This window comes from Ostrinia nubilalis, chromosome 5 (assembly GCF_963855985.1).
Source record: "Ostrinia nubilalis chromosome 5, ilOstNubi1.1, whole genome shotgun sequence".
Lineage (NCBI taxonomy): Eukaryota > Metazoa > Arthropoda > Insecta > Lepidoptera > Crambidae > Ostrinia > Ostrinia nubilalis.
Genome location: NC_087092.1, coordinates 7,998,586 through 8,023,711, shown reverse-complemented (window position 1 = coordinate 8,023,711; position 25,126 = coordinate 7,998,586). Strand labels below are relative to the sequence as shown.

Below are 25,126 nucleotides of genomic sequence, written 5' to 3'. Positions count from 1 at the left end.
AAAAACAGTAAATAAATTATTTTAAATAAAAACAAGATTTTTGTGTAATGTTCATTAGTATGGGTTTTTATTATCTACCAATAGGCCCAAATTTGACTGTTTGAAATTATTTTAAGGTAAAATTTTTAAGAGACCACAGTAAAATATTGACAAATAATTATTTAAAAAAATTAAGGTGATTTTACTGTAGATTAATATATTAATACAATTGGTTCATGAGCTATTTAAATATTCATTCAGTTTTTTTAAACCTTGGACATAATAATATCAAATTGTTGGGATTCTAAAAACTACAAAAACTAGGATAACTACAATGTTTATACTGGGCAATCCATCATTGGTTGCCATTCTGATGTGCAAATGCAACAAGTTTGGAACAATAATTAAATTGTCAAAAAAAAAAAAAGATTTCGACCCGTACTAATTGGGTGACACAAACTAAAGTTTCAATTTTTTTGGAACATTTGAACTTCTCTTGGAGAAAGTTTTTGCATCTGAGCAGTAGAATCAATCCTTTTGTTTGATCTCCCACCACACACACTGTCATGTTGTCCCTTGAGAGAAGTTTATCATACCTAAGTTGCAACAGTGAAAACCCTGTGCCTGTGCTACTCAGGAAATTGCTTAAACTATAATGAACCTGAAAAAACTAGCTACGAGCTTATTTAACCTGAGTGCTCAATGTTTTTTTAAGTGAATACTGGCACTTTTTTTTCTTCAAAAAATCTGCCATACAATGTATTTTTTTTTCAAGAAAGACTTTTCCATCCAAGTATCTTTGTTCTAAACTAGTTACAATTTTGTTCTAAACTAGCTGCAATTTGAGCTTTGTTAACCTGAGTACTCAATGTATTTTTTTAAAGTAAACTAGCGGCCGCCCGCGACTTCGTACGTGTGGATCCCGTTTTACCCCCTTCATCTATCTTACGCGGTTTAGTTTTTTTTATACAAATGTTTTTTCCCGCTAACTCCTGTTCCCGTGGGAATTTTGCAATATCCTGTTGTAACTAAGCTTTAAGTTTACTAAGGTGTCTGCATGCCAAATTTCAAGCGTCTATCTTTCGCGGTTTAGATTTTGTCATACAAATGTTTTTTCCCGCTAACTCCCGCTCCCGTGGGAATTTTGCAATATCCTGTTGTAACTGAGCTTTAAGTTTACTAAGGTACTTGCATGCCAAATTTCAAGCGTCTAACTTAAGCGGTTTAGATTTTTCATACAAAAGGATTTTCCCGCGAATTCCCGTTCCCGTGGGAATTTTGGGAATTCCTTTCTTAGTGCACCTCTACGGTACCTAAGCTACATCCCTTCCAAATTTCAAGTGCCTACGTTTAGCCGTTTAGGCTGTGCGTTGATATGTCACTAAGTCAGTCAGTTTCTCCTTTTATATGTATATTAGATTTAGATACTGGCTCTTTCCTTTACGTTCCATATCGACCACGTCCAATAATCTCCACCTCACATCTCCACATTCTCGAGGAAGTCGTTATTTTTCGTTGCGCTTTCGAGTGAACAGTCGTAGTCGTAGTAGAGTCGAGTAGATGGTGTTATTCAGGGTTGTACGTACCTTACTCCGCGTCAGTACGTTGATAATAAAGTTACGGAGAGATATGTTTCTACTTTAATGTCCTACGGTTTGAAAATCCGTCCGTATTTAAAAGAAGAAAATCAGGAGAAGAAAGTCGAAAAACAAGCTTTTCAAGCACAACTAAACCCTAGTACAAACTGATTCCTCCCATAATCGACTATTTGAACTCGGTGCCCATGGAATTAATGACAAGGAAGCACTATAAAAAAAGAGTCACTGTGGCCAATATGTTCGGAATTTTAATAAGACGTACATAGCAGTAGTTTACGCCCCCACACGGCTTTAATATGCACTGTATAAATACAGTAGAACTTGGAAGTCTTACTGTCGCCTCAGATGATGGTCAGAAGTATAGTTTACTCGGGAATCACACGAACCAATCAAAAAACTTTTTCGAACCAGGCATGTATAGGTAGCTAAAGTGAAGTTTAGAATCTTAGCAGATTGCGGTTGCTAAGTCGCTTGTTTGTCGGTACTTTCTAGGATACTCTAGAGCTCCATAGACTACGTCATCGCCTTGTTTTGTATACGTTCGCGTAGGTATGTTTCAAACGTTACAATATAAAAAAGAAAACCTAGAACAGATGGCGTAATATTTTCTAAACGTCTATCACCTGATGGTAGATAATCCTCGCTGTATCATCATAATAATAAACTATGCAGTTTCGTCTTATTCTTCTTTAATTTAGCTGGGATAAGTAGGTAATGTGTGTTTCGTCTTGTACCTATAATCCAATTTCAACAATATTATTACAGTAGTTTGCCATAAACTGGTGGGATACCAAGTTGGGTTGCATAACTTTTGGCAGGATCTTGAAGGAATTAGTGACAATCACTTACCTGGAGCAGTAATTGGCGCGGACGGCGAGGGTGGTCGATTTTTATTATCATAGGGCGAGTAGGTGCGGTCGGGTGTGGCATTCCAAACAAAGGTCGTCGAGATCGATAATAACAGGGACTATTCCGCTTCTGAACATTATATTTCGTGTAAAAATGTCTTTGATTACATTAACAAAAACAAACATTATCAGTTTGAAAGACGCAAATGCGATTCATTCTTCAATAAGCTGCCAATTTGTCCAAATGATTTATTGAAAAAATAATTGTCTAATGCTACTGTTCTATTATAAAAGAAATAGCATTTGTTTATTATCGTGTCTTCAAAAATAGCTCTAATGCTTTCTGTGTACTATCATATCATTTCTTGAAATTGTTGCCTCCATGTCGGTTATGTTGTCACGCAAAAAAGAACAATCCGACTTTCCCGTATATTGTTGATGATTTCGTCTAGAAACATCTCCTTCCCAAATTCCCAATAACCTAGGATAATTCTCGTTCCTCGTTCCTCGATTTCTCGTTCCTTCCTTCGAGCACAGTTTGGTTGTTTTTGAATTTAACTGAATAAAAGCCATTTTTATTATATAAAGGCTGATATTTCAGTGGTCAAATATCTTTTAACTGAAGAAAAATCATCACTTTTTTCCATATTTCCCATACGGAAACTGTCAATTTGCCAAACTCATTCTTCACTTAAAAGTTAACCGCCGATTGAAAAATCAGCCTATAATTTATGATTAAACTTTAAGGAATACAAAACAAACTTAGTTCTATGTTTTTTTATGCCAAATCATTTAGAATTTAGATGCGTGGTGTAGAATTTACGAGCGTGTTTGTGATCGCGGGATGCGGGATGTCTTTTTGTTAAATTATCTTTTGCAATGTTTTATTGAAGTTTCGCAATTTGAAAGTCTCGGGCACAGCTCAAACAAAATTTTTTGGCCTTACCTAATATTTAATAACTACTTTCATTACTTAAATAGCAATACGTCGTAAACATTCTAATTACAACATAATAATATACCTAAGCTAAATATCCATTAAAAATACATTATCCACATAAAGATATCCAAGAATACCAATTTTCGTGTATAACTTGTTTTACTATTCTCTTTTACTATGACACAATGTGTGTGGATCTTGATTCGAGAGGCGAATACTTCATGCTGACCGCAGAAGCATAGTGAAAATAACATTATTATGGCATTAGTTCGCCACTGTACAGTGTTATGTGCAAAATTACAAATAAATAAATAAATAAATTATTAGTAGGTAAGCGAACAGCTTTTATGATGTTGGCACGTGGCCGCAACATGGTGTACAAGATAAGGGTGACGTCGTAGTGAGGTTTCATTAAGTCGGGGATAATTTGCAGCCTCTTAAAATTTTCTCTGTCTAAAAAAGTAACGTGTCGTGTAAGTTGACTATTTTTTGAGTTACATAACATAACAATAAATTAAATCGTCATCGGCAGCTTTAGACTAATAATACTGTCATATTTGCAAGGTAATGATAGATAGTGCTTTTCCCTGTTTACCAAAATGGTCACACATCTATACTTCTATACTTATTAATAAATCTGTAGAGAGGTCAATTATGTACCTACATGAAATATATTTTCAAAATAACTATCAGGGGGTGATTAGTGATCGATACTGATGCCAAAAATGCAATCAGTAAGATTTTTGTCTGTCTGTCTGTCTGTCCGTCTGTCTGTCTGTCCGTCTGTATGTTCCTTATAGAAACAAAAACTACTCGACGGATTTTAACGAAACTTGGTACAATTATTCTTTATACTCCTGGGCAGGTTATAGTATACTTAGGAATTCCCACGGGAACAGGAATTAGCGGGAAAATCCTTTTGTATGAAAAATCTTAACCGCTTAACCCAGATACTCCTGAAACTTTTTATACTTGTCAATTTTTATAAATTTTTAGTATGTTTCTAAATAGAGGTCAAGTGTCCACAGAAAAATATTAGAAAAATTCTTGGTCAACTGGAAAAGCCGGAAAATGGGTGGTGTTTTAACACCTGGTCGGAGAATGGACTACTACTACGAGAAAAAATTATACTATGATTTTGTTAGGTTCAAGAGCTATAAACGAGTTGTAAGTTATATTTATTTATTAAAAAAATACCAAAATCTTATTCAGAGGAGGTACGAGGATGGTAGAGACATAAATCATAGCCTAGGATGCTTTAGTACGTGGCGCATATTTTACACCAAATTGATTTTTTCTTGCGAATTTTACATTGTCAGTTGCGTGTAGTACTCGTAAGTAAAGTAGTACATAGGGATGTAAGCTCCGTGGACCCTGGTTGTGGCACCATTCTTCATAAATATTGTTTCGGAGTGTGACTTTGGCACAGAACTTTCACAGAAGGTACTTGCACTATATTTCATTGTTGTAATTGTGATTGGGGTAGGTACTTTCATGGCAGAAGAACTAACTGCATTGGTGACATCATTAGAGTCATTTCGTCTTACTTTAAAAAATTCAGAGATCGGACTGTTATCATCTTTATCTGAAGAAGACTTGTCGTACTGTACTTCTGCCTCGGCTCTAAGTTGAGAACCTGGAGTTCAAAAAATAGCAATAGAAAACTTACACGCTATAAGTAGTAATGCAGAAGCAACGGATGAATATTCTGGTGAAGAAGACCACGTTGCCTTACAAAATCTTTCAGGTTATAGTTAGATAAACGGAACCAGGCTAACCTGGAAGATTTTGTAAGGTAACGTGGTCTTCTTCACCAGAATATTCATCCGTTGGTTCTGTATTAGCATTTTCTGGTGTTAAATTGCTATGTAATTCGGTATCTGAGCATCGTCGTCAATATTTTCTAATACGTCTACAATTCGTGAAGTCTCAGCGGTCTTTTATATCGTGGCCTAAACTTTTAATAAATATACAGGTTAGACGTCGATTATGCGACCAGGTGTTAAAACACCGATTGTAATTTTGTCATAAAAAGTCTCAAAAATGTAAAGCTTTTCAAAAACATATGTTTATAGTTTTATAGCTAACAGTAGTACATAAAATAATAACTAGTATAATCTGAGGTATTACTAGCAAGTTTATGAAATATCTTACCTTTTATTAGACGTTTTTGCACAAAACTAAACAACAGAATTCAAAATAATAAAAAACTAACAAAATAAAGCAAATATGCGATATCGAACATACTCAATTACAGCTTGATTCGTAATGAAGAGAAAATACAAGGAACAGTAAACAAATTCTCGATATTTTTATAATTTATCTGAGGATATTCCGAACTACTTTTTAGCGGTGTTATAACGCCTGGTAGGAGTAAGTGGGTTAAGTTAGACGCTTGAAATTTGGTATGTAGGTACCTTAGTCAACTTAAAGCTTAGTTACAACAAGGAATTCCCGAAATTCCCTCGGGAACGGCAATTCGCGGGAAAATCCTTTTGTATGAAAAATCTAAACCGCTTAAGTTAGACGCTTGAAATTTGGCATGTAGGTACCTTAATAAACTTGAAGCTTAGTTACAACAAGGAATAGGGATGTTTCCTGGGTCAAAAAGCAAGAGTTTTAATTAGTCCGTCAGTTAACTTATCAAAAAATACTCTACACGTATTTTTCACTTTTTCAAACTAATGAAAATTTAAAGAGATAAAGCGCGCCAAAGTTCATAAGAAGAGGCCCGTGACGTCAATGCGTGCATAAAAGTGCCGCACGTTGTGACGTCGTGCGGAACTTCAACGCACCATAACTATGTAATTATTTGTTAGATTGACAAATAAAAATATATGTGTCCAATATTTTTTGATATTAAACATTACGGACTAAAAAAATTTTTTAAGGAAACTAGCCTATTCCCGAAATTCCCACGGGAACGGGAATTAGCGGGAAAATCCTTTTGCATGAAAAATCAAAACCGCTTAAGTTAGACGCTTTAAATTTGGCATGCAGGTACCTTAGTAAACTTAAAGCTTAGTTACAACAGGATATTGCAAAATTCCCACGGGAACGGGAGTTAGCGGGAAAAAACATTTGTATGACAAAATCTAAACCGCGAAAGATAGACGCTTGAAATTTGGCATGCAGACACCTTAGTAAACTTAAAGCTTAGTTACAACAGGATATTGCAAAATTCCCACGGGAACAGGAGTTAGCGGGAAAAAACATTTGTATAAAAAAAACTAAACCGCGTAAGATAGATGAAGGGGGTAAAACGGGATCCACACGTACGAAGTCGCGGGCGGCCGCTATAATATAATAATATTATTATCGATAAACTTTAGGTAGTACCTACCTACCTACTATTATTACGAAATAAGAGGCAGACACGCCTAGTTAAAATGCTGATATGAATTAAACTACGAGTAGATATTATGCGATTTATATTGGTACTTGGCAATAGTAAATGAAAGACAAGTCAAGATAAGGACAAATAAATACTACAATAAGTATCGTTGTTTCGTATCATAAATACTACTAACATCTAACAGGTCTGATCTTAGGAGAGTTGTAAAATGTTTATCAAAATGAAAATGCAAATATTAAATTATTCATGAAAATTGATTCAGTGAAAATGTCGAAATTTTAAATAGTAGAGTCTACTATGTTTAAAGGAATTTGTTGTTGACTTGTCAGCTTATAGTGATGATCATCACTTACCATACCATATTGGCTAACCACAAATACTAAAATAATTGGCGTTCATACACATTATGTGTAGTGTACCTACTGGTCAATCAAACAAAGTGGCAAGCTTAGGTACGTAGACAGTATTTAACTCAAACACTCGTGCTCTAAGTCTATGTTAACAAAGTATTATGATGTATTGTTGTAAATGATAGAAACTCATTATTGGCTTCTACACAAACACTCCATTTAGGCGTCTTATCTCTAGAAAGAAGATTAAAATAAAAAGGGAAAGGCGCTGAAAAAATAGGATAAATTAAGACATTTTAGGAATTAAGTAAAATTAGAGTAATAATAGTATACTCGCACTCCTCTTCCACTGCGTCATCGACGGTCGAGGAAATTAGTGGAAAGAAAACAGTAGAACACACAGTAGAGTCCCCCCTTGTGGGAATAAGGCCCGGTTTTCAAGAACGCGGAAAGTGATGTGTATGAATGAATAACCAATCAGATTTCGTTATTTCCACATCTGACGTGGAAGGAAATACGATTTACCTCTCTGCTCAGCTACGGTTTGGAAATCTGATAAACCTCTGACAAACACGGAATACGCGTGATATTCAGAATTCGCCACAGGCTAGTCCCATCCATCATCATAATATATTTTGTTTTTTACTGAGAATCGGAACACTTCGGTTAGGAAGTTTCAGGTATTTTACCTAATAAAAGTTCAAGAAATTATCTTCCAAGTTAACGGGTCAAATTAAAATTACCGAATCAATATACTCCTAATTCAACAAAATTACTAGTCATAGCCGATGCGATGAATTTGCGCGCATCAGCTAATCCGAATTGAGGTTGATTTACGTAGGTTTTCCTGCCTACCTCAATAATGTTGATCTTTCAACCAAATTCAATTATTTATTTGTTTATTTAAATAATATGTTGGTAAGGTAGAGTTCCATCATGGGACTTCGTCAATATTTTTGGTTACGTTCGAATTTTTGGGATTTATTATTTGTTTATCATGCATCATCTCATTATTGTTATCTTTAGTACAGACAGTGCCATCTCTTAGCAGGTTATGGAACATTTATATTGTGGATTCTGTCTGACATGTTATGTTTACACAAGTACACAAGTTTACAAGCACATCATGATTAAAAATAAATCTTACACTATTTTTATGTTGATTGTAAGGTAAGGGAATATTTTGAAGGAAAATCTTGTCACTGGGATATGAAACTGAATTCCACTGGTCGTTTTGAACTTGAATTTACAAAGACCTTTTGCTTAAGTACGTATTTGGTGTGTGCTATTAATAACTTGGTAAATATGTAACCAAAGTCGAGGTTACAAATATTAACTTGAATTGAATACGTGTACGTGAGTTATGACGTAATTAAATGCTACTAGGAATACTTTGTACGATGATCTGTCTGCCGACCATTAATCACTTTAGAGATTTGTTTAATTGAGACTGTTGTTTGGGACATGTAGTGCAAAAGACCGTTTATTTAACAAAATGGTTTCTTTTTACTGTATTTTAGGCATTAGGAATGTCTTTTTTTACACGTTATAATAAAGTCTTCTTTTGTTACTTTAGTGTTCAGTTGGGACAACGTATTTAATTTTCATGAGATTTTGTTGTATCCTTAAAATGAACACCATGAATAATGAACATGTTATTAATTTTAACTGGATCAGTAAAATTCTTTTTCTTGCGTGTGATGCCTTCTCGTTGTTCTCTATTCAAATTAAAAACTGGAGCATAGTTTTTGGTTAGCATCCAACTGTCATTACATCCAGGTGTGGACACCTGGACATGTAGTAGAAGTGTGTATCAGACATTGTATTTGATGTCCTCTACTGAACATTTCAGTATGGTTCTGTACCTTACCGGTAACGTGAAAAAAAATAGCTGATTGTCACTATGTCAAGCTCCAAGAAAGTCTGTTTACGACTTATTTTTATTTCCGATAACGATTCCACTGTTATGTTAGTAGCTCACAAATTGAACGTCTGGGTTCAATGATAGGATTTATAAGCAGAGTTTAAAATGTTAGTTTCAAATTATCAATGCTTTTAATTAATGTCAACTTAGGGTTGTAGTTCACCACCAATTGTTTGCAGTTGCACAAAAAGTAATCATAATCACATTACCTACCTTTTTATTAAATTCTAAAAATAGCTCGAGAGAGCGTTATCGCTGACGTTATCTCAAGGCAAGATCACGCCGCGCCGGCGCATGTCGTCGCCACTTCATTGCTCATGTTGGTGCCGCGGTGTGCGCGATCGCCTGGGAACACCACGTCTTATCCAATTTATCTGGTCTGGTTTCTTCATAGGGTAGCAATTTATGGAATAGAATATGATTATATAGGTAATCATTGATAGACTGGCCTAAGTAGGGGAGTTGATGTGCAGTCAATTTTTATTCTCGTAAATAGGTACACACTACACATCCAGTTTTATTTTTCTTAAAAGGTCTCTTTATAAATGCAATGAAAATACCGATGCTTTAATTGTTTAATGCCCAAATTTTTGTTAGTCTTGCTGACGTCTAGTTTTGTTGATATGCTGCTGATAACAAATACAAAAAGTCTGAGGGAACGCACATATTTTCTGACGTTTCTGAGTGCCCAATTCCATTCTTGGTATGCACATGGTATGCACCATAAAATCCCGATTCAAGATGAAGATCAAGGATATGTTACCTATACATAAGAATACGACCCTAGGCATAAGAATGTTGTCAAAACAGCAGCATGTCAATTGGTTTAATCAGCCGCCGGCAGCGAGGCAATTACTTAGTTGACAGCATGGAAGCAATTCCTACATTTGAGGGCGGAAAGCGACTGCAGGAAGACTTCCCTTTATTGAGTTACAAAAATAGACGCGCTCATTGTCGTCTCCATGCACCATCTCGGCCGCAGGGCTCCGCCAGCCACGTCTAACTTAATATATTCACACCTACAATCCAGGCCATTCCAATCATATTCATATGATTCCTTAACTCCTGTAAACTAAAAATACATTATGACTCATTCGTCACGGTTCGATTTTTAATGACGGATGAGATTACTTGGATGGATCAGGTATTTCATTTGAACTTATTACATATTAATGACATTTTTATATTTACTTAGTAATGGAGCTTAATAATTGAGTTGAAGAATGCTTACTTTCCAGTTAGTAATAATGAAATAAAAAAACATTAGTAGCACATTAACTGCGATTGTTCTGATATTTTTAAAACAATACATTTAGTATTTGAGCTAATAAGCAGCGACTGTGTTATGTGTTGCTACCCGTTGACATGGTAAATACTACTTATTTTCTAAAACTAATTAGTATTTCGAAATGTGACAAAAAGTAACCCAATTCTAAGAGAGAGTATGATTTAAATTGTAGCTTATTAACTGTGTCATTTCTCTGTTAAATCATTTCATTCGCTAACACATAAATCATCATGATAATTGCAAAGCTGCGTTTATGAAATGAAACCCGCTCAATTCAATCATTTTTAATTAACTAAATGAGATCAAACCAATATCGTTGAGGTCGAAGGCCGAGCGAATCATAATCATAATCTTAAAAGCGTATTTGCATGCTGAAATCGTTCCTTATTTGTAGTGTTTACGTTTCCCATAGTTGAACGTTTATTTATTTATAGTTTAATTTTCCTTTTTGCATGACTTCCATTAGAATTTATCCTATTTAAATAAGTTATTTATAGTCTACTAGCTTTCCGCCCGCGGCTTCGCCCGCGTGGAATTTTGTCTGTCACAGAAAAACTTTATCGCGCGCGTCCCTGTTTCAAAAACCGGGATAAAAACTATCCTATGTTCTTTCCCGGGACTCAAACTATCTCTATGCCAAATTTCATCAAAATCGGTTGCGAGGTTTAAGCGGGAAAGCGTAACAGACAGACAGACAGACAGACAGACAGACAGACAGACAGACAGACAGAGTTACTTTCGCATTTATAATATTATATAGTTGGGATCATATTTGCAGCAATTTGAAAAGTCATACATTATGATTGTGGTATCAACTAGTTTAGTTAACTTTGTTTGAAGTGACGATGTTCACCGTTTGACATGATCATATTAACGCGAGTTTTGGAGTAGGATGATTCGACGGACAGGAACACGTAATTTGTCGCGCCTGTTGTCTGTGTAACGTATTGAGCTACACAAGACAAAACTATTTATCTTGACGCTTAACGTTGACAAATACGAGTGTGCAAGCACATTCCCATTTCATAATGAAGAAGACATTGTCTCTAACGTGTTATCGTTAGTCGATTATCCTTTTATCGTGTAATGACCCACTAGTTTTTCGAAAAACTCGTAGTGGCTCTTATCAAAGGAAGATAATTAATGATAATATTTCATTCAACTTCAATAATTATTCATTTCGTACTAATTTACTCAGACGATCTTATCATTTGGTTTAATATATTGCAAAACAACTAAATGAAATAGAACTCCTATCAGGTCCAAAAAAAGCAGCTTTATTTTTATATTTGTGTTTATATCTAAGGAAAGTTAACCTGATTATTTTTCTTCTAATTTATTTTTAGTAGCAATGAACATTACAAGATTTACAAGCGTAGTCTTGTACCTTCCAGTGCCACTATTGGATATCTTTTTTTGGCATCAGGTTGATTCAAGACTGCAATATGGGAAACCCAAATAATTGCGAACCACTTCGAATCGTGCGTGTTTTCCTGCAAATCTAATTCAGAGTATTCAGTGTTCGAGTTTTCTTTGTAAATGTGAGTGTTTTGTTGCGCAGGTGTGGGTGCCGCGGTGAGGGCGTCGCCATGTGGCGCGGCGCGCGAGCGCTGCTGCTGGCGGCGCTGGCGCTGCTGGCGAGCGCCGGGCCCTCGCTCGCCGCCAAGAAGTACAGCCTCACCATCGGCTACCTGCCCTCCATCAAGGGCGAGCTGCGCGACCGGCAGGGGCTCGCCATCTCAGGGGCCCTCTCGATGGCTCTTGAAGAGGTACGCTCTCAATATCTAGAGGTACAGCCTAACCATCGCCTACCTGCCCTCCATCAAGGGCGAGCTGCGCGACCGGCAGGGGCTCGCCATCTCAGGGGCCCTCTCGATGGCTCTCGAAGAGGTACGCTCTCAATATCTAGAGGTACAGCCTCACCATTGGCTACCTGCCCTCCATCAAGGGCGAGTTGCGCGACCGGCAGGGGCTCGCCATCTCAGGGGCCCTCTCTATGGCTCTCGAAGAGGTACGCTCTCAATAGCTAGAAGTACAGCCTCACCATCGGTTACCTGCCCTCCATCAAGGGCGAGCTGCTCGACCGGAAAGGGCTTGCCTTCTCAGGGGCTCTCTCTATGGCTCTTGAAGAGGTATGCTCTCAATATCTAGAGGTACAGCCTCACCATCGACCTCCAACGTTATACAAAGCTGGCCAGACGGGGTGAGGAGGCACGTTCTCATTTATATCTTGAAGAAGTACATTTGCAATTATTATTAGAGCAGTGCCTAAGGGAAAGATATGTGTCGGACCTACGGTTTTTGAAGAGGTACGCTTCCATTTAAAACCTTAATATTTATACAATAACAAAAGATAACCGCTGCGCTAAGACTACAGATAACAACTAATACGTAGTTTCTCTTAAACCTGCAAACGAACATGCCATGTTGTCAACAATGAAACGAGATATATCTGTGATAAAATAATACCAACCACTCAAGATTATAGTATTATGCACCTACGTCACAAAACTGTTTCAGTTGTAGACAGATCTAATAGCCTTTTCAATCTAGAAAATCCAAAACACAAACGTCGTACAAACAGTTTTTTGTTTAGTTAGCTGTTTTAAATATTCGTGAAGTTTTGAAGCCATATCAATACTCAAATAAATTATTATTACTGACGGGCTAACACTATCTATCAACACAACATTACTATAAGCAATTCAAACATATATCATGCATCGTCTGTTAATTCACGAGCGCCCATTGGGATGTATATTCAAACTTTATGCTTGAAATGTACGATGATAAATTGTATTTGTATAACACGAATTCATATCTACACTTCCGTAGTTAAATTTAACTTGAAGGCAAAAGAGTCGTTATTTTTAGAATACGTGTTTGAAAATTGCAGAATGGTATGTGGGGGGCTGGGAGACTAATATTGATGTAGCGCGGTACCGGTGTGGTATGGAGAAGAAAGTAGGTGTATGGAGAGGTCACGTGCTAGTTTGTGGTGACAACAGCTGATTTATTACACACTCTGAACTCTAATGTACTCTGCAGGGTGCCCGGTATTAATTCGAATAGGAATTTGTAGAAGTGGTTATTTATCTAGCGGGTAATTTAAATTAACAAGCAATAAAGATAACGCGGAATACCTGCCTTAAACAAATAACTTATTTTCTCGTTTAAATGATAGTCCATCAGACTTTCTTGTTGTCATTTCTATAGTTAGGTAAGTATAGTTGTTGTTTACTTACGTGTAAAAATGGATTCGATTAGACATCGATTTTTTAAATACACGCAGATAATGTTGTATAATATAAGTTTATACGCTGGAGCATTCTCATACCTCAAAAAATACATCGCTTAAGTACATTAAATTGTAAGGAAAGGAACAAAGGAAAAACTAAATGTTGAAGTCCGTATCCTGCTTACGTCATCCTTGTTTAGACGTAATATAAAGTTGGTCGGGACCGAAAACTTACATGAAGTTTTGATGACAAATGGTTTAAGCGCATAATACCAGGCCTGTTCATCTGCGCGAGTTTACATCGAAAACAAAACACGCACGATGGCCCACCTGCAGGATACTATTCGACAAGGCCTCACATACGAGCACATTGAACATTGACTCACGCACGCGTATTCTTGTGTATGATGGAAGAAAATAAAGTAAATGGTATACTAAATACTGTGCAGTATTTAACTGCCTAAATAATAATAAAAACAGAATGTACTTTTTTAAGTTGCCTCAAGACACTGAGAGGTAAATAAGTAGTTAATATTATTCATGATAATTCATGCTAAATCATGTATTTCCTCCGCCATTTTCCGCAGTTTGGCACCTCACGTCACATCATTTTACCGAAGTCAGCCCTATAGCTTCGGCGCAGTGCCGATCACTGACGTTTGTCAACAAAATGGTGCTTGACTCTTGAGACAGGCTAAATTACACCATATTGTTAATGACATTGAGCATACATTTTTTTAAATACCTTCGCGAAGTAAAACTTCTGTACGTAGTACTTATTATTATTCTGTGATAATACTAAGAGCAAAAAAAAGACAATTCCTACTAACTTTGTATAAATAAAATAGTTTTTACTAAATTTAGTTTGCGGTACTGTTATCGTAGAATTTAGTCAAAATATTTTTACGAAGTTAGTAGGGTTTTCTTCTTATTCGTTTCGTTCTTGGCAGAGGCGTTGTTCACATCGGTTGTAGAGACGGATACAACTCTCCGCACGATCTCCCGTTATCTCTCTCTGTTGGCAGACTGTCTGATGCAGTCATACGCTATATACGCCATCTCCCACTGCCGATTTCACTTGGCCGGTCCAGCGCATAAGTGACCTGTCACGCGATCACGGGTTCCTTCGACTTTTCCTTGGACGACCAGTCGTTCTATGGAGACATGTCCGAAGTAGGGATGTGCCTAACTCATAAACTTCAAATGATTGTTAGTTCAAAATCTTGTAACGCCCCTGCAGATCAACAACAGCACAGACATCCTGCCGGAGGTAGAACTGAGGCTGGAGTGGAACGACACCAAGTGCGACACCATCACAGCCACGCGGCTGCTCACTGATATGAGCTGTAGCGGCGTGGTGGCCTTCTTCGGGCCCGAAGGCCGCTGCCACACCGAGGCCATCATCGCGCAGTCCAGGAATCTGCCCATGATATCATACGTGAGCTCACTTTCATTTCATTTTCACTGCTAATTAGCAGCAGCATTTATAATTTTAGCAGTTTTATTCTGGAACCGATTTGTGTGTGCTCTATGAAGCAATTTCGTAGTAGGTACTTAAAATGTCACGAATGTAACTTTGTCGAGAGTGCTAGCACTTTACGTGCATGTTTGTCCTAGCAAAAAATGCAAATAAAAGAACGATGTTTTTATTTCAGAAATGTTCAGATTACCAAAGTTCAGTACTTCCTAACTTTGCAAGACTGGAGCCTCCAGATACACAGGTATGTGACACTATACAATTTAAATGTTACAAAATTAATTGATCACAATATTTTTATTAATGGCAATTCCTTATTTAGGCGACGAAATCTGTAATATCGTTACTGAGATACTACAGATGGAACAAGTTCTCGATATTGTACGAGGAGCAGTGGGTGACTGTGGCGCTGACCTTGGAAAACCACGCGAAGAAAAACAACATGACCGTTAACCACCAGAGGCCCGTCATCGAAGGGTTCAAGTGCTGCGAGGAGAAGCGAACCTGTTGCGCGCCCGGCTTTTGGTACCAGTTCATACAGGACACTAAAAATAGAACAAGAAGTGAGTTGGATATGTCAACGTGAAATTGTGAACTTCGTCAGTTTATAATATAACGCGTGAGATTGTTAACTAAAATTGAGTTTGGTTAGGTTGGATTGTAATCTAACTACGTCAGGTGATAATCTGACGGAATTCTCAATTTTGTGGTGACAGATATACAGGTTGTAAGAGACAGTTTGCCAATAACTTAAGTCCAAAATTAGATATCATGTTATTTTCGGAAAAAACGCGATATTTTTTCTTATTTCTTTAATTTATTCTTACTGTAAATATAAATTTGATAGATTTGAGAATATTCTTTCATTGGTTTCGAAAGTATGATTATATTATTTTTTGCGATTCTCTTACAATATTCATCAAAGAATTTAAAAACGTGTTCACTTGTTTTCAGTTTACGTATTTTTGGGAACGACGGCCGGTCTCATTGACATGATGTCTGCTATGGAATCTTTGAAACTATTCATGAATGGAGAATACATGGTCATATTTGTTGATATGATGACGTATTCCACTAGGGAGTCGTTGAAGTACTTGATTAGTAAGTAACCAAATATTTATAAAGCAGCATTATTTATTTTTTAAATTGTGATTTGCTAATGTTAGCTTTATGTAACTAGAAACGGAGGACCGAGGGTCGAAATTGGTGTGCCCAAATACGAAAGAGTTCAAGAAACGTGCACAGTCGCTTCTGGTGGTGGTATCCTCCGAACCGGTGGGCAGCTTTGAGAATTTTACCGCCCGAGTACGCCACTACAACGCTATGAAACCATTCCTGTTTCCACTTCCAACAGTCTTTGAGAACAAATTCAATAAGGTAATACTCATGTACTCTTCTTGTAAACCTTCGTAAAGTATCATAGATAAAAACAAGGAGCTCCACAGGGTTCTTTTTTAGGACCACTGATATAAATTGTCTAAAAAACATATGAAAGTACACTTCTGGTCACGTCATCATTATAATTCGAATGACTGGTTGCTTTTCAGTTCGTCTCCATATACGCTGCATATCTATACGACTCTGTAAAGCTTTACGCTACTGCCTTGGATAAACTGATTAGAGAGGATACCGACAAAGAAGCGCTTACTCAGCAGAAATTAATTAGTATCGCTTCTAATGGAACACGGATCGTCGCTAAAATGATTCAGAGTACTCCATACAAAAGTAAGTTATACAGTTGAGGCAAACAGAATTTGGCAATCTTGAAAACAAATTGTTGAGCTCAACATTATTTAACTTTGCTATCAATTTAGTTTCCCGTAAACTTGAGACGGTCTACTGCTAATGTCATTCCTTGTTTGTTTACAAGATTGCTGATTATCCATAAAGTATTTCCGTTCAACATCAAATCGATATCATTTCATTCATACATTCCTAATTTATACATGTTTATCGATAGTTATATCAGCTATCAGTTACGGTATCATAAAGATCAGTTGTTTTTTTGTTATCATAAGCATCGGTAATTCCATTTAGAAGATAGTTGAATGGGCCCGTTATTGCAGGTGTGTCGGGCATGACGATTCGACTGGACGAGAGAGGAGACTCCGAGGGAAACTTCTCGGTGCTCGCGTTCAAGCCTCTGACCGATGACGACGTCAACTGTTCCTACAGCATGATTCCTGTTGGACACTTCCACCAGAGCAACAGGGAATTCCCAGTTAGTGTTCTGGCTATTTTAGTGTATTTTTAACCAAAGAAAAGCTTTTGGACTGCGTCTTACTTGGCGGAAAGTGATGAGCAAGCCGAAAGGTGAAGCGAGCTTCACCCGGAATCCTCAACTACAAAAGGAACTGAGTGTTGTATTTCAAGCAAGCAGCAAGCTTTCTGAGAGTTTACTGTTTTCGTCTCGTGAATTTTAATAATTTTATCATTTAGTTTTATATCAGTTAAAAGGAAATTGACTTTAAATTAGATCCAGATGGTTACACTAATCATATTTAGATATTTTAATCTCTTTCTAATTTTAGTAAAGACCAGGCGCGTTAGTAGTTCATATCTTTATTACGCTGTATTGAGGATTTATACGAGTGTGCACTCGCATTACATTTGTAATTATTATAATATATTATAATGGAGCATAACGCTTTACAATGCGGTGCTAAAATTGTACCAGTTTAACTCATGAATAATGCTGTGGTTTGAATTGTTTTAGCATAACAAGCGTCATTGTTACTTGCAGGAATATAAATTGAATCCGAAACTGCCTATCGATTGGCCGGACAACGTGAAGCCAGAGGATGAGCCATCGTGCGGGTTTCTGAATGAGAAATGTCCGAAAGACGACTCTCAAATAACTTCCTTGGTGGTGGCTGGTACTCTGGCGGTGACGCTGTTCTGTGCGCTGGTGGTCACCATCAGTATTTACCGCAAGTGGAAGATCGAGCAGGAAATCGAGGGTCTCCTATGGAAGGTTGACTCGAACGAAATCGCAGGTTATTTGGGTAGCGGACTGATTTGTTCTCCTAGTAAGGTAAATAATAAAGATGTTGTCTACTTTGATGGAATACAAATTTAGTTTTTCTAAACGCTAAGGCCTTAATTGCATGTTTTTGTTTATTTATATTACATCTTTTTACGTACTTATATGGTTTATTCAAATTATATTGGCGAGTATTTGATTAACATTTTCATACTCTTTCAGCTTAGTTTAGCAAGTGGCATATCGTGCGAGAGTAGGTGCTGTACACAGATATTCACCACCACAGCTCAGTACAAAGGGAATGTTGTTAGAATTAAGGAATTGAAGTTCTCGAAAAAGAAGGTGAGTTGAAATTATGTTGTAACTTTTAACCTTATTTGTATTACTATAGAGACGTAAAATGCATTATGAAAAGTGTTTCATGATGATTTTTGCACGATAAATAAGGCGTTCATTTTCACTTAGTTCCACATAGTCACATTTAGCCATTATCCTTATCTAGTTGAGTGTGGAAAGCTCCCTTGCTTATCTTGAGTATATTTAATCCAATCGTGAACCAACCTAGAGGTATATTCTTCTCTAATATAAGCTGTCGGCAAACCGCGTCGGTATGTCTAATCAATTGAGTAAACTTTAAAAAGTATGAAGAGTACAGGGGGTGTTCTATTTGGATGACGGAGTCTATTACAATCGACGATTATTCCAATGGATTTCAATCTTCATGTTCAAAATCAATTAGTCATTTAGTGTCCACAATATCTCCCGCGAGCTGAAGGGAATGCGGCTGCTATCAAAATCAATTTTTCACTTTAGTATTGTTCTGTATGTCCTTAGAATAAGGTTATTTATTTGTTTTGTTGTCCAGGACATCTCCCGCGAGGTGATGAAGGAGATGAGGCTATTGCGCGAGCTGCGGCACGACAACTTGAACTCTTTCATCGGCGCAGTCGTGGAGCCGCTCCGTGTGCTCATCCTCACTGACTACTGCGCCAAAGGGAGCTTGTATGTAAGTCGCATAACTCCTTACCTAAGTATCCATGTAGCATTATATCTTACTATACTACCCGGCGAAGTTCGTGCCGCCTATGTTCATCAGAAATAATGCACGATACTAATGGTGAAAGTTTTTTTTTAAATTGGTCCAGTAGTTTCGGAGCCTATTCAGTACAAACAAACAATGATTTTTTTCCTCTTCATAATATTACTGTAGAAAATGCAATTACGTCACCAAATTCACAAAACGCTTCCTAGTATAATTTGAACTTTACTACGAAGAAACAGCGCAAGAAACTTAGTCACTATTTTGAGCCTATATCTTACCAGAAGTATAAGCATGAATCATTAAATTACTGATGAGAGTCTTATTATGTACTATTATATCGCAGATACAGACCGTGTGTCACACACAACACTTTATCATTTATACTTAGTATATACGTAGAAGTAGTAATAACTAAATCAATTGTTTAATGCTATCTGATTGTATTACAGGATATAATTGAAAATGAAGATATAAAGTTAGATAAGATGTTTATATCTTCGCTAATCCATGATCTCATAAAGGTGAGTTGTAAAGATTTATTGAACTGTGTAAACTAAGTCTGCACGTATGCATTTATTTTAAGAAGCATCACTTTAAAGTTAAATTAATTACAAAAATAGTTATTAATCTTATCTACACTTTATGTTCTATTTATAAAATATGTGATAATGTTCTTTATTTCAGGGTATGACGTTTATTCATACTTCGCCATTAATTTTTCACGGAAATCTCAAGTCCTCGAATTGTGTAGTAACGTCAAGATGGATGTTGCAGGTAATTGATTTTTAATTGAATTTCGATCATTTATTAGTGGCTTATTATTAATGTTAGATTTAGTTGTAATTAAAATAATGGTTGTCTTGTTACTAGGTCACAGATTTTGGTCTCCACGAGTTACGATATTGTGCCGAAAATGATTTTATTGGAGAGCATCAATATTACAGAGGTACATAGCGAAATAACCTTGTTATTCTTTTGTTTCTAAAAGATGATGTTGTCATTGTAAAACCTATTATTTGCAGGGTTTTTGTGGAAGTCTCCAGAGCTCCTTCGGGAGTTGGATAATCCCAACGGAAGCTTGGGTGGGACGCAAAAAGGAGACGTTTATGCATTTGGTATAATTTTATACGAAATCATCGCCAGGCGGGGGCCGTTCGGAGTGACTTCACTAGAGCCCAAAGGTATTTTTTTTTATTATTATTTTAGTAAACTAGAATATTGGAAATTTGGAAAGTGCCATTTAAAAAATATGTATGGGATGTGTTCTGTCCGATGCAATGGAGTTCTAGTATCACTATGTCCAGTTTCGATCTGTGATTGTGATTGCTAGCAGAAGCTAATAGTAATAATTCTCCTTTCAGACATAGTAGAGAGGGTCAAAAACCCAAAGCTGGACGGCGAAGAAGTGTTTCGGCCCGACACCAGCAGCATAGAAGGCGTGACGGAGGACTACGTCATCCAGTGCATGCGTGACTGCTGGGCCGAGGACCCCAACCTGCGGCCTGACTTCCCCACTATACGCTCCCGCCTAAAGAAAATGAAGTCTGGGAAGTAAGTACTTACACTTAACTTTAAAGAATTTGCTACACTGGATGCGTTCTGTAGTCAGGTCAAAATGAAGGCAGCCCACATCATGATTAACATTGTTGGTCTCTATACATTTTGTATTATTGCGATGACCAAAGAACACAGGCTGCGTTCATTTGATCTGACCGCAGACCGCATCCAGTGTGACAAATGCTTCAGTCTTGCTTGATACTGTCCTTTATCCTAAATAAATACTGGCCAGCATTATTCGGTACAGTTGGGCGTTAAATTCTAATATGTATGGAGATAATGTTCTGGACAAATTCCGGCCCGCTTATGTATGTAGCAGCAGCTCTATCACGTCGGCACGAGTATCTAATGCTCTATTAAAGTATCGTCAGCCTATTTTTTTTAATCTTTTATGAGCAAATTAAATGATTTGCTCATAAAAGTTAAAAAAAAAAGAATAATCAAGGTGTTAAAAAAATCTGATATGCGTGGTCCGTGAACTAACTAAAGGGATAGGGTTTGCGTTTTTTAACCAAGTTATTGTTATCCCAGGTCAAGGAACATAATGGACCAAATGATGGACATGATGGAGAAGTATGCTAATAATTTAGAAGAACTAGTCAACGAAAGAACGAGGCTACTCATAGAAGAAAAACAGAAAACCGAAGATTTACTACATAGAATGCTACCAAAGTAAGTGCTCATTAAGTATTATATTAGTGATACAATATTTCCTTAAACGTGTCTAGTACAACAAAGATACATTCTCTGAAATTGCAAAATTGTGGAAAGAGATAACCTGTGTCTACAACATCAAGTTTATTGTCGGTTTACGTCATTGATTTGATTATATTTTATTGGTACGGAATAAGAAATGACATATTTTTGTTTACAACAACATTAAAAAGCTCCTCTTCACCGATAAAGTTCGCTTGCTTTAGCAAAAACACAAGAATTATCACTAAATACACGTTTTGATAAAAGTAAAAGGTCCCTATAGCACATTGTTTAGCTTTGAATGCGAACACTGCTTAGGTTTCAAGGAGTGGATTTAGTTATAAATATACAAGCAAGCATTGCCAGAAATACAATTTGATGTTTTAAAACGTTCTAATGATATGTAGCAAGATATAATACTTATCGATAATAGTTCTAAGTGGATAACGTTTTCGTTACTTTAGTTCCTGTATGTTACTAATAAATAACACAATGTTCTTATTTTTGTGACAATTAATATAGATGTGGGCACGATTATGGAAGACGCAAATACAACAAGATACAAATTATGTTCTTGGCTGATGCGGCGGTGTGCTCACTGCTTTACATTTAGTCCGCCTGACTGTTAATAACTTGTAAATAATGTTGCAACATTTTTTTGTTGAAAATGTATTCGTATTGTAAATACAATGTACATTAATTAGCGATTCTTAATTTGTTACTTGATTACAAAATTAATTAACGGTTCTTATACAATTGGAGCGCAATATTTACTGTATAATTACACTTTTTAGCTGCGTTTTACAGCATAATATGCATGTTGCAACTAGGCTATCTTTCAAAAATTAATGTATCACTGCTGCAGCGTAAATATCCGTTGTCTTCATGTAACCGGAGAACATTGACATGGACTTGATGTAAAACAGTGGTGCATATTCTCTTATCCAAAAGAAAAAAAATGTTAATGTATTCACTTTGTTGTACTTGTGTTCTTTTCCAGATGTGGAGGTTCAATCCATTATAGAAATATCGTGAAAATGTCTTGAGGTAATTAACTCCCTACTGGTGACAGTAGTTAATATTGGTTTGCCTTGAAAGTAGGTCTCGGAGAACGTGTCACTACGTCTGGAATTGTGACGTAGTGATGCCCGTGACATAGTTTTTATCAATTGGTTTAAGTAGCAGTAGCGCTTGCTTGGGTTTGTGGCGGTTCTGGCGCGGTGCCTTGAGGTGATGGCAGTTTTTACTAGTGGACTACGAATGCTTTTGCCATAAATTATCTTCCACCGAGTAGCTAATGGGATGAACCAATAGTTGACCCTGCAACTTTAAATAGACGCACAAACACTACATCGGCATGATACTTTTTTAAATCTTAGTTAATGCAACTTGTGACCTATTTACACTAACTTTAATATCTTATTTATTTTCAACGAAGAGTTTGTACTTGTAGTTTTAGAAAAGTAGTCAGAGTGCTTCTAGTAATTCGTTCCCCTATAATAAATTAATTCAATTTACTTATATCACAGCATGTTGTCCCAGGAGATATTAAATTTACTTAAACATGTATGAAATTATGTTCGTTAGTTTTTAGGGCATTGGTGAGTATTGCGGAACAGGTGATGAATTATTTTACAAGAGTGACAATTATCAGGAATATGCGTTTTGTGTTTTTGTGTCTGAATTGATATGTTGGAAACATTGTCCACCTTTTCCATAAAAATACTGCCTGATAGTGCAGGAGTCTATTTCGGTATTCATTATTTGCAGCAGTAATCTAGCGCAGTTTTTGTCGCTATAGCGCAGACAAAACCATACAATTGAATAACACCCTGTCGTTAAAAGAACTTTACAAATTAGGTCAGAAATAATCACTAGACCCTTTCAACAACTAATCGCGATTAATCGATTAGTATAAAATAGTTATTTTGATCCTCCAAAACAGCTCCGTATATTTGGAACCGCGAGAGCGTGGCAAAAATCCTGGCTAAACGCGTCTGTATTTTATCTGTATCCCCAACGTGCTTGTTTCAGGTCTGTGGCGCGCCGGTTGACGACCGGGGAAGGCGTGGAACCAGAGTCCTTCGACTCCGTGACGATATACTTCAGCGACATCGTCGGCTTCACCGCTATGTCGGCGGAGAGCACGCCGCTACAGGTCGTGAACTTTCTCAACGACTTGTACACTGTGTTCGACAGGATCATCAGGGGTTACGACGTTTATAAGGTCGAGACGATTGGCGATGCTTATATGGTGGTAAGTAGGACTTTGGGTAATTAAGTCACACCTTTAGTAAGCTTGTTGAAAACACGGCTTCCTCAGTTTTAAGTTTAGAAGCAAGTTTTTGATTGATCCTTGTTTTTCCAGACAATTATTAACAGCTCAGTTGCATTAAAATAAACGGAATCTAAACTATGTCTACTAGATAACGCATAAACGTGTCAACATTAATTATCCATTAACAAAATGATAATGGTAATTAAATTAACATTAAGCCAATGCCGTTGACAACACCCGACAGTTGTCGGCAATAGTTAATTTCTTGTTGCAAAACTAATTATATAAATTGCAGTATTTTATGCGTATATCGATTACATTCTGATGAAATTAATAATTTTTTTTACAGGTATCGGGTCTACCAATAAGGAACAACGATCGACACGTGGGTGAAATCGCGTCAATGGCGCTCGAATTGTTGAACGCAGTCAAGAGTCACAAGATATCTCATAGACCAAATGAAACTCTCAAACTAAGGATAGGAATACACACAGGTATGATTATTAGTTCGGAAAGGGCTTCTATGCTAAAATATTAAGATTATGTCTATAGTTCTAAAAAATTAACACGTATCACAAACCCATCTATTGTTGACAATTTAAGTATTATGAAGACAGCGCCGCCCACAAAGCGTCCATCCATCCACGTTAAAGGGGGTAAATGGAGTGTGCCACCCCGCCACCAAGGGGTGGGAGGGGTTCTAGATTTCGTGACGTCACATTTCAAAATCGAATACTTCGAAGTAATTTTTGGGTTTTCGGAAAGTTAGATTTTCGAATGTTGGATTTTGTTTTGATAGCTTACATAACTTCTATTATAGGTAGGATAGGTTTACCTAACTTCTATTTTGTTAAAAGGTAGTTTTTAAAAGGAGAAAAAATAAAAAACGTCAATCGTCTATTACTTAAAAAGGTGTCTGTTTGAGCAAGCTACAATAATAATATTACTACAGGTCCCGTAGTAGCGGGCGTGGTAGGGCTGACGATGCCTCGCTACTGCCTATTCGGGGACACGGTGAACACAGCCTCGCGAATGGAGTCGAACGGCGAGCCGCTGCGTATACACATCTCGCCGAACTGCAAGTACGCGCTCGACAAGATCGGCGGGTATGTCGTCGAGCCGAGAGGCACGATACCCATCAAGGGGAAGGGGCAGGTTGGTGCTCTTATTGTTTTCTTTTTTTTTCGTTTCAGCTTATGGCAGTACACTGATGGGTGTATGTAAGTCAAGGAATACCACCTTTTCTTGCATAATAAAACTTCTTTTTAGGCCAGTAGAATTAAACACAAAAATTCATCAAATCGGAAATGATTCCTACAAAAGATTGTATCGATTAAATACCCTTCAACCGTCATGAAGACCACTTTTCGATAGGGTGAGTTCTTTACGCGGTATAACCGTAAAATCGAAAAAACGCCCCTTTCGGGGGCCACCACCACTTAAGCACACTCCCTCGAAGTCGAAAACTTAGGATAGTCTTAATAGGCAACAAATGAAGCCCTTAAAACAATAAAATCTTTTGTAGTAATTATTTCCGATTTAAAATCTAATTCTACTGGATTTATTCTGGTGA

General features: G+C 36.9%; 1 protein-coding gene across 2 annotated transcripts in view; it reads left to right on the top strand.

Moving 5' to 3' along the window:
- The window catches only part of LOC135071768 (receptor-type guanylate cyclase Gyc76C-like), a 31,485-nt gene that overhangs the window by 1,669 nt on the left and 4,690 nt on the right, over window positions 1-25,126 (top strand). For both annotated transcript variants that reach the window (XM_063965563.1, XM_063965564.1), the window contains 20 exons: window positions 11,844-12,051; window positions 14,761-14,958; window positions 15,176-15,241; window positions 15,320-15,560; window positions 15,952-16,098; window positions 16,178-16,374; window positions 16,545-16,722; window positions 17,064-17,218; window positions 17,741-18,031; window positions 18,203-18,322; window positions 18,846-18,986; window positions 19,472-19,543; window positions 19,707-19,796; window positions 19,893-19,968; window positions 20,045-20,203; window positions 20,384-20,573; window positions 21,111-21,251; window positions 23,310-23,532; window positions 23,903-24,047; window positions 24,506-24,708. In XM_063965563.1, the coding sequence (XP_063821633.1) occupies window positions 11,872-12,051; window positions 14,761-14,958; window positions 15,176-15,241; window positions 15,320-15,560; window positions 15,952-16,098; window positions 16,178-16,374; window positions 16,545-16,722; window positions 17,064-17,218; window positions 17,741-18,031; window positions 18,203-18,322; window positions 18,846-18,986; window positions 19,472-19,543; window positions 19,707-19,796; window positions 19,893-19,968; window positions 20,045-20,203; window positions 20,384-20,573; window positions 21,111-21,251; window positions 23,310-23,532; window positions 23,903-24,047; window positions 24,506-24,708 (3,213 nt within the window). In that variant the 5' untranslated portion in view covers window positions 11,844-11,871. The remainder of the gene's footprint in view (window positions 1-11,843; window positions 12,052-14,760; window positions 14,959-15,175; window positions 15,242-15,319; window positions 15,561-15,951; window positions 16,099-16,177; window positions 16,375-16,544; window positions 16,723-17,063; window positions 17,219-17,740; window positions 18,032-18,202; window positions 18,323-18,845; window positions 18,987-19,471; window positions 19,544-19,706; window positions 19,797-19,892; window positions 19,969-20,044; window positions 20,204-20,383; window positions 20,574-21,110; window positions 21,252-23,309; window positions 23,533-23,902; window positions 24,048-24,505; window positions 24,709-25,126) is intronic.